The sequence below is a fragment of the Artemia franciscana genome, chromosome 21 (genome assembly GCF_032884065.1).
Source record: "Artemia franciscana chromosome 21, ASM3288406v1, whole genome shotgun sequence".
Lineage (NCBI taxonomy): Eukaryota > Metazoa > Arthropoda > Branchiopoda > Anostraca > Artemiidae > Artemia > Artemia franciscana.
This window is the reverse complement of record NC_088883.1, coordinates 24,323,631-24,334,233: the sequence shown is the minus strand read 5'-3', so window position 1 is coordinate 24,334,233 and position 10,603 is coordinate 24,323,631. Positions and strand designations below refer to the sequence as shown.

At 36.2% G+C, this 10,603-nt stretch overlaps 1 protein-coding gene across 1 annotated transcript in view; it reads left to right on the top strand.

Annotated features, from left to right (window-relative positions):
* Positions 1-7,791: 7,791 nt before the first annotated feature.
* LOC136040712 (tudor domain-containing protein 7-like) overlaps positions 7,792-10,603 on the top strand; it is a 69,363-nt gene continuing 66,551 nt past the window's right edge. Inside the window, exon 1 of the mRNA XM_065725015.1 lies at positions 7,792-7,866. Within this exon, the coding sequence (XP_065581087.1) occupies positions 7,792-7,866 (75 nt within the window). The remainder of the gene's footprint in view (positions 7,867-10,603) is intronic.

The following is a 10,603-nucleotide window of genomic DNA, read 5'->3' as shown; positions in this document are numbered from 1 at the left end:
TTATATCTACATAACTAGGAAAAATAAACCGACTTGTGATATATATTTGCATAGTTAAGCAAAACTAAATCTTCTCTGAAAATTCACGAAAATTATATAACTGGGATGCAAATTATGAAATATGGTTTATGAATATGAGGCTGAAAAGAAATAAATTTCGTTTTACATTCGCACTTTCTTCTTAACTTCCACCACATTAACTTTGCTTTGAAACAATAGTTTATTTTTCATATTTAGTTTGCTTTGATATACACGATTAGCCTTTGAAATAGATTTTTCTAGCTAAAGTAATGGTAGAAATGAAACGCCAGCATGATTATATGTTTAAGTGTGGAGTCAGACGTGGATTTTTGTTCCAACCACTTTAAAACTTTCCACAAAAATTTGTTAAAATTTTTCATGCGAACAAGAATCTAGAGAAATAAATTCTAACCTATTTCTTAGAGAAGGCCAAAAGTAAAAATTCAGTTATATGTAAAATTTAATCCTCTTATTAAGCTGTACTTTTTATTTAATATGAAGTTCAATCATTTAGAATACACTGTCACAAAAATGATGTAAAAGATACTACTTTTTTTTACAGATCCTATAGTTCAGTTTGTCAAAACAGGTTTAATTTTGCTCCTTAGAACAGTGGGAGTAACCCTTTATGAGACACATATAAAGGGGTCAAGGAACAATTTGTCATAGCCGTGCAAAACAGGCCTATCTGATGAAGAAGCTCAAACACAAAGTCCTGAAAATCTCTAGAATTTTCATTTACCTAGCTCAACTTCTTTTTGTAAAATATCAATTAAGCTTTTCCAGACAGCAACGTGTTTACTCTAGGCATAGAAATGTTTATGATGATGGTTACACTAAAAAATACATCTACGATTGGGAAACCAAAATGTCTGTTTATTTCTTGGCTATCTCGTTGTGTACCTTTACTTACTTGTATCCCCTAAGATTTGCACGTATATCATTTGCTTAAAAACATGATACTTTGATACCCCAAAATATAGTTGCAGTAGTAACAGCAGTAGTAGTAGTAGTATTGATAGAATTAACAATAGAAGCAGCAGTAGTAAGCACATTTATCCTTTTGGTCAGTTGGACATCCCCATCATCATACCCTAGAAGTTCATAAAACTTCATGCTCTAAGCTGTTCTCAGAAATTACTGATATGTCCTTTTAACAGCCTGTATATCCATAGTGTGTATTAATTTAACTCAATTCCTCCTTAACATTTCCTGGAATTTTCACTTTATATTTTAGCCATATTAGAGGGTGCAGAAAAAGTAGTTGTTGCTGCAATATACAGTTAGTAGAAGTAGTAGCTTCAGTCTGAGCTTATTACTTACAGGTCGATTCATTAACTCTCAAATTATTGCCAAAGAGTTCTAACTTAATACCGTCGGCTAAAAACATGATACTTTAAAACCTGTAAATATAGTAGCACTAGTAATAGCAATAGAAGTAGTATTGATAGTATTAACAATAGAAGCATTAGCAGTAAGGTCATATATCCTTTTGGTCAGTTGGACATCCTCATCATCATGCCCTAGAAGCTCATAAAACTTAATGTTCTAAGTTATTCCTCAGATATTACTGATATGTCTGTTTAACAGCCTGTATATCCATAGTATGTTTTTGTTTAACCCAAATTTCCCCTCAATATTTCCTGTAATTTTCACTTTAATATTTTTAGCCTTAGTAGAGGCTGTAAAAAAAGTAGTGGTGGCAGCAATAATGTTAGTAGAAGTAGTAGCTCTAGTCTGAAGATAGTGCTTTTAGGTCGATTGATTATCCCTCTAATTATTCCCTAAGAGTTCCAACTTAATACCCCAGACCATTACACTGATAAGCCCTTTTGATAGCCTTCATTGTCAGTGTTTGTATTGATTCAGTTCAACTGTTTCCCCTGAATATTCTATGAAACTTCCACCTTGATGCTCTTAGCCCTAAACATGGGTAATAATCGATAGACCCACAAAATTAATAGACAAACATCAAACCACGATAAAATTAGGTACTGATGCTCAGCTGTTGCTAAAATTTTCAGCAATGAACTATTGCAAACCACAGTAATGTAGTTTGCAACAACATTTTGGATTAGTTATGGTAAATTCCATATAAATTCAGCTGCTTTTGCCAACTTTGCCACTAATATTTAAGTACCTAACCTCTTCCACTTATCTCAGTTCCTTTCCCCAACAGAGGAGACTGAACCCAACATTTGGACCAAGTGCTGTTCCAAAAGCCCCGTATATCGCGTCATTCACTTGCTTGGGATTTAAAAGTGACGTAGCAAACCAAAAAGTATACCCTTTGTTGTCAAAATCTTAGACAAGTAAATTACAACACCCCTCCTTGAGCAAGGAGGAAAATCTTTTTTTTTGCATAGTTCTCCCTGATAAATCCTCTTTTTTCTTTTTATCAGTGCTTCCCTGAAAAAAAGGGATCCCCGAAAATCACTGTTCCCTCGTTAATTTTTCTTATAAGCTATGCTATGTAATAATCCAACAGTTTTTCTATACTTAAATGGGATTTACAAATTCCGACGGCAATTTTGATTTTGCCAATGTAAAGTTCATTGTCCTGCAAATTTAAATACCAAAAATTGGAATTGGAAATTTGGAAATTCATTTTGTGTCTAGTTTCAACCTTCTTTGCAGAAAGTGTACGACCCATATTAAAATTGCTTTGCTGGAACGTAATTACCCTAAAGGGGAGGATAAAAAAATTTCATTGCATGACATTATGCATTATCTGCCTATCCTGCAGTAGAAAATGCCCTTTAGAAAAACCCCTCTAGAAATATTGCACTAAAACATGCAGTCAAAAATCCATGTTCCTGGGAAACAGTTGATTAAAAAAGTAAAATTCATTAAGATTTCATTTGTATTTATCCTGCTTCTACACGACAATATCCGTGCAACTTTACGGCCGAATTCACCGAATAACTTTATAACAAAGGAGTTGTTTATATTAAGAGTAACTAATATGACTCATTTTCTAAATTGGTTGATGTATTTCAAAGTGATATTTAAAAACTTCTATTTCTGTTAAAGTTTTTGTAAATCTAAAATAGGGGACCATGAGTATGCATCTAAAAAATAAACATGGCAATTTATTCATAATTAAAAATCTTCTATCTGAATATAGCAATGATTTTCTCTAAGAAAAAGATTATCAAAATTTAGAAAAATCTCTAGTTTCTTATTCAGGAATTTGAAAAACCTACTTGTGGATTAGCTTATGGCTCATTAAAAATGTATTGTCTTGGCTAGTTTTTTTTTAAAGATTGATTTTAAGAAAAGATTTTGAAGGAATCAGAAAAAATGCCCTTTTCTATAATAATGATTGAACCAACCATTTTGGGTATATAGTAGCCCTTAGCCTTCTGATCTTCCTTCTGCAGTCATGGGGTTGACTTTACTATTGAACCTCTATTTTTAGGCTGTGGTGCAAGCAAAGCATGGTTTTGTTCAAAGATATCAGCATTGATAAGGTGACGATTGAAGACTTATTTTCAAACATGCCTACTCTTAAAGAAAGCTATTTTTTAAATCTGAGAAAGGTTCTGGATTATATGTATGAACAAACATCCTCAAAAGTAACTACAGAATGCTTGTTCAGTGCTATCGATAACACAAAAATGGACAAAGAAAAAGTCTTTGGTAAGAATTTCAGTAGTATCTATTATGAAAACCGAATTGGGAAATAAGTAATTGTATGAAGATTTACCTTCTCCTGTCATGAATAGCGAGATGGTGAAATCGTTGTCAGGTGTTAAAGCCTTCAAAGACTGACAAAGAAGCAGTGGGGATTATCTCCAGAACTTCAATTTTATGCTACACCTGTTTTGCTATGATCACCTGGCTTGTTTAAATTTGGATATTTTTGCCAGGACAGAAGAGATTAAATCACAATCAAATTTGGAGGAAGCATGGCAGACTTCCTTGCGTGTAGAGATTTGGGGGTGGACTTTTCCGAGAGCAGAAATAGGTTTGATGCTAATTGAGGACTTAATTTCTTTAGAACATGATTGTAGGTATTGCTACTTTTAAATTCACGGGTATGTTTCCCTATGGCTAAAATATTTGTTTTCCTTGATTTCTTTTCTGTCTCAAAGGTATGTTGAGCTAAATGAAATAATTTAGACCATCTTTTAGATAGTGATAGGACAGATCGGCTATTCCCACAGATCCGTCACATCCCTCGCATCCAGATAGCTTCGGACAGGCACATGCTAGATGCGCAAAATGGCTTCCACCCATCTCGCTTTTCAGTTGACCCTTTGTATATCCTACGCATGTTTATTGGATGCAATAAATAGAAGTAAACCATGTGCCGTGTCTTTGTGGGTTTAAAAAAAAGAAGAAAAAACTTCGAATAAATCCATTAAAAGTCAATCCGTTTATACAGTATTCCACAGAGCTTGATCATTATATCTGATCAATATACATCAATTGATCATAATACAGAGTATTCAATATATCCTTGATCATTGGTCTGCGCGAAAACACTGACTGCGTTTGGACCCACAAAGGAAATGCAACGCATTTCCATAGAATGCCCAGAGTCAAACCAGTCATGTGGCCTCTCCTGATTTTTGCACTTGTGATTAGTCACATGGTCCAGGATTGTACGGGCTTTTGTGTCCAAATCAATGGCGACAAATTACTAGCAGATGTTTATATAGCTGACGACAAAAAACTTAACAATGGAAAGCATGTGATGGTTCCAGATTACCTCTTTAAAATTGAGAATAAACTGTTTTTTTGTGACTGAAAGTCAGCTCAAAAATAATAAAAATGATGGCAAAGATAGAATCCTGTTTGTGTATAAAATGCAGTGATACAGCAATAGAACAGATGTTGGAGTTTAAATATCTTCGAAGCACAGTCCAGTGAATGGAATCCTGAAAAAAGAATAACCAATGACTTCCTTGTCGACCCCTATTTAATAAGAATTATTTTGTCCTTCCTCTCTAATAGAACACAAGTCGTCAAATACCTAAATGTATATTCTGATCCCCTCCAATTTATAATGGTGTACCGCAGGGAATCCTCTTAGGCCCAATTTTATTAATACTATGAAATTACTATTCATTCTATTAATACTATGAAATTAATGAGTGCTACCATCTCAAGTGACTTGGAATAGGATTGTTGATGATTTTAAAACGCAAAAAATACTTTATTTTCTCTTATCAAACTCCTTAGTAAATTTAATTTCAGAGAGAGAGAGAGAGAGAAAGAGAGAGCGATAGAGAGGGAAGGAAGAGAGACACAAGGAGGGGAGAGAGAAATAGGGAGGGAAGGAAGGCAGGGGGAGGGAAGAAAGGAAGAGGGAAGAGAGAAAGAGTGAGGGAAGCGAGAAAGAGTGAGGGAAGAGAGAAAGAGTGAGGGAAGAGAGAAAGAGTGAGGGAAAAGAGAAAGAGGGAGAAGAAAGAAAGAAAGAGGGTGAGAAGTAAGACGGAGAGAGAGAGAAGAGAGAGAAAGAGAGAGAGAGGGAACAGAGAGAAAGAGGGGACGAAGATAGAAAGAGGAGAGGAAGAGAGACACAAGGAGGGGAGAGAGAAAGAGGGAGGGAAGAAAGGAAGAGGGAAGAGGGAAAGAGTGAGGGAAGCGAGAAAGAGTGAGGGAAGCGAGAAAGAGTGAGGGAAGAGAGAAAGAGGGAGAAGAAAGAAAGACAGAGGGTGAGAAGTAAGACGGAGAGAGAGAGAGAAGAGAGAGAGAGAGAGAAAGAGAGAGAGAGAGGGGGGCGACAGAGAGAAAGAGGGGAGGAAGAGAGACACGAGGAGGGGAGAGAGAAAGAGGGAGGGAAGGAAGGCAGGGGGAGGGAAGAGAGAAAGAGTGAGGGAAGAGAGAAAGAGTGAGGGAAGAGAGAAAGAGTGAGGGAAGAGAGAAAGAGTGAGGGAAAAGAGAAAGAGGGAGAAGAAAGACAGAGGGTGAGAAGTAAGACGGAGAGAGAGAGAAGAGAGAGAAAGAGAGAGAGAGAGAGAGAGGGAACAGAGAGAAAGAGGGGACGAAGATAGAAAGAGGGGAGGAAGAGAGACACAAGGAGGGGAGAGAGAAAGAGGGAGGGAAGGAAGGCAGGGGGAGGGAAGAAAGGAAGAGGGAAGAGAGAAAGAGTGTGGGAAGCGAGAAAGAGTGAGGGAAGAGAGAAAGAGGGAGAAGAAAGAAAGACAGAGGGAGAGAAGTAAGACGGAGAGAGAGAAGAGAGAGAGAGAGAGAGATTGGTATATTTAAAAACTAAATTCAGTTTTTTCTTACAAATTCATAAATTTAAATAAAAATAACACACTACGGCTCAGCATTGAAAATTGATGTGAAGAAAAGTGCAAAGTAGTTTGCGTAACGATTAGTTTGTAATTTAGAGGGTAAAATTTTCTTTTTTAACCGAGTTTGACTTTTGTCAGGGGCTGGTCTGGGTAGTAGTGATCAGTGGCTCGTATTGGCTAGGACGGATTTACCAAATTGCAGAATCAGGTGTTCAAACTGGACTTTAATTGGAGGTAAAATCTGTTTCGCAAGGGTTTTGTCATAAGGTATGTCACGGTCTCGGAGTATAATCCTTGTTGCTCTTTTCTGAACGAACTCTATGTCGCATAATAGGTACGCCGTGCGGGTAGCAGATGAACCCCACACGGGGCACGCGTACTCGAACAACGGGCGAACATAACACATGTTGGCACGGAGAAGAATTTCAGTATCACACCCAAAACGTCTCATTTTGGCGAGTTTCTTAAGGCTTGCATTAGCTTTGTGGACGGTTGAATTAATATGGGCACTGAAACTACTGTCACACGTGAAAGCTACTCCTAAGATTTTCATTTCGTTCGCAATCGGGAAAGGGATTAGAGGCGTAGCTATATTCGTACTCGAACAACGGGCGAACATAACACTTGTTGGCATGGAGAAGAATTTCAGTATCACACCCAAAACGTCTCATTTTGGCGAGTGTCTTAAGGCTTGCATTAGCTTTGTGGACGGTTTTTGAAAATTTTCATTTCGTTCGCAATCGGGAATGGGATTAGAGGCGTATCTATATTCCGCTTCAGAGGGTTGAAACGAATTATCTTCAACTTGGCAACGTTGATGGTAAGGTCATGACTTGAGCAATCGGTCTTTAGCTGATCAAATAACTGGTCTGAAAACTGCTTTGTTATGATAGTGTCTTCGACAAGGTAAGCGAGCACTATGGACAGATCATCTACAAACTTGTAACGGTCGTCGTGATAGCTAAGCAGTGAGTTAATTTGAACCAGGACAATTATTCCAGGTAATTTTTTACCTTTTGAGGCCCCGCAACAAGTATCTGACCATGATGGATCCGACTTGCTTTTGAGCAGTGCAAAAACTTTTTGTTATTGGCCAGTTAAGAAGTCAAGTATAAGGCCAAGGGTGCGTCACTTGGCACCCATTTCCTGGCTATTCATGCCTGCAGTCAGGTGGCGGATTAGGTCAAAGGCCTTTCTTAAATCCATTGCACAAATGTTGACAAAACAGCTGACTTTTTCATGCCATTCGAGGACGCAAACATACATCCGTAATGGGTAGATTGTAGTGCTACACTTGGGGCGCCCACAGTACTGGAATTTATCAATACGACCATGAACTTGTTTCAGAAGAAACTTGGGTGTGAAGGCCTCCGTTACTTTCGCCAAACAACTTGTAAGTGAAATTGGGTGGAGATTTCGCATGCACTAGGGGGGGGGGGGGCTTTTAGGGATAACTCTAATATGGGCCCGTTTCCACTGTGATGGGAGATAGCCAGAAGCAAAACACTCGTTTATGATGATGGACAGTGGTAATGCTATGATAGCTGCATATTCACGTAGCAATTTGACAAGTAATTCACCAGGGTATGAAGATGTATTCGGTTTAATTATCTGTAATTCCATGTAAACGTCGAACTCACTGACAATTTTGTCACTCTCAGGCTCACATTTTTCAAATATGGTTCTAAATCGTATTCTTTTGTACGTCCTACCCTTGAATACGCTTGTCCTGTTTAGAATCCTGGCATATCCAATAAATTGTTGGACAGAAAACAGGCAGTTTAAAAAAGATGCGGGTAATGAGGGTAAACTGCGTTACATTTCCCTTCTTCGTAGAGAAAATCTAGTCACCCTTAAGGAAAGGAGAGCACAAATTTCCTTGCGTTTTGCCCAAAATGCCGTGCATAATCCTTTTACTACTTCTCTTTTTACTACGTTCTTAAGACAACAGTTTAGCTTAAGCTAAATGAGATGTTCGACACTCTCGAATTTCAAACTGCTTAGCCATTTATCTAAAAAAAAGTGTGTTTGAAAACCATGGTATGAGTAACAAAACATTTTGGAGCATTCAAATAGTTTATTGCCAAATTTGCCAAAACCACCAATCATCTGCAAACTGTTAATTTACACTGCAAAAATTGAAAAAAAAAAGGATAAAAAATTCGCTAAGGTGAAAATGTATAATCATGCTCGCGATTATACAAATCAGCAAATATGCTTATAACTGTACACCGTCGTTACCCTCAGACATAAAGGGTCCTTAATTTTCGATAAGGAATTACTCTGGATGTAATTTTTATTAATTACTTGAGTTTAATTTTAGCGTTTTTGTAGTACTTCTTTGCAATTTAGTGGTCATATTAAATAGCAGTACTGATCCGATTTTTACACAAAAAAAAATTTGAAAAGTAAAACTGTTAATAAGCCATCATTTGCTTTACAAGTCATATTAAATTGCGCTGAACTTACCTCGTGAAAATTATGTTTCAGGCATACGACCTCAAAATATGACTTTTAAGCCAAATCAATATAAATATTACATATTTGAATCCTCTATAGATAGAAAACAGTATTAAGAGGAGTATAAAGCAAGAAAAGTGAAAAACGAGAAAGAAAGATACATAATATAAAAGCCAGAAAGAAACTCCAATATTTTTTCCAATAACTCAAACAATATATCTTATGGAAAACCTTCCCAGTTTCCGAACCAAAGTAATCACCATTTTAAACAAACCAAACATCGGATTAACTAACGTTAACTTAAATCAGGAAAAAAAAACAACAAAAAAACAATTGAACATGATGTCTGTTCAATATACATTTACCGACATTTTTTCCTTAGTCTGAATAATTTTTGTTTTATTAGGTTAACAAAGTAAAAACATTTAAAATGTATTAATTTTTCAGTAAAGTGCAAATTTTCTCATGGTTTAGAGAAGTAATGGAGGTTTTCAGTCCTATTTATGTTAATTTTTGCTGGTTTTAAGGTTGACTTGGTTATTTACTTTAATTCTGTTAGTTTTGGGTTTCATTTATTTATTGATGGCAATTTGTGGCAGTTTTACGATTGAAAAAATTTTGACTTTGTTTTTTGGTTTAATGGATCTCTTTACGTGTCTTTGAAAAACTTGTTTTTTTGAAAAAAATGGATCAGAATTGATATCTGTTTGTTTTTATTGACATCGTCTTTCTTTTGGAATGAAAAATACTTTATATCTTTGTGTTCTTTTTAAACAATTCGTGGTAACGAACTGTAATAAGGAGCAACCCGGCTCAATAGTAACCGATACTCTAAAAAACAGAGTTTTAATACCAATAGTTATATCAAAGAATTGCATTTTAGCGCTGTTTTTAAATATATAAGTTTCATCAAGTTTAGTCTTACCCATCAAAAGGTACAAGCCTGAGAAAATTTGTCTTATTTTAGAAAATAGGAGGTAACACCCCCTGAAAGTCATAGAATATTAACAAAAATCACATCATCAGATTCAGCTTGTCAGAAAACCCTAGAAGAAGTGTCAAGCTTGTATCAACGAAAATGTGGAATTTGGAATTTTTTGCTAGAAGACATATCACGGATGCGTATTCATTTGTTTTTCATTTTTTTTTCCAGGGGTGATCGACCCAGTTGTCCTAGAATATCGCAAAAGGGCTCATTCTGACGGATATTGAAAGGTCTAGTGCCCTTTTTAAGTGACCAAAAAATTGGAGGTCACGTAGGCCCCTCCCATGCACATTTTTTCCCCAAGTCACCGGATCAAAATTTTTAGATAGCCATTCTGTTCTACTTAGTCAAAAACCTAAAAAGTATGTATGACTTAATCTCCCCAGTCCCCATGGGAGTGGTTGCAAGTTATAAGCTTTGATTATTGGTTTCATATAGTAATTGTTAATTATGAAGTGTCCAGACGTTTTCAGGGGGATTTTATCGCGTTGGAGTGGGTTGCAGGGAGGAGGTTACATGGGAGGATCTTTCCATGAAGGAATTTTTCATGAGGGAAGACAATTTCCATGAAGAGGGAACAGGATTTTCTATCATTATCTGAAAAAACAATGAGAACATAGATAATTTTTTCAACTGGAAGTAGTGAGCAGTATTAAAACTTAAAACAAACATAAAATATTACGTATATATGGGGGTTCGTCTCTTCCACAATACTTTGCTCTTTGTTCTAAAGTGTTTTAGTAATTTCAACTATTTTTTCTAAGGCCTTTGTGAATCGGAGGTCGTTCTTAAAGATTTAGGAAAAAATTCAAGCTTTATTGTAAAGAACGAGGTATTGATGAGGGGGCGAATCCCCTCATATACGTAATAAAAAATATACAAATAT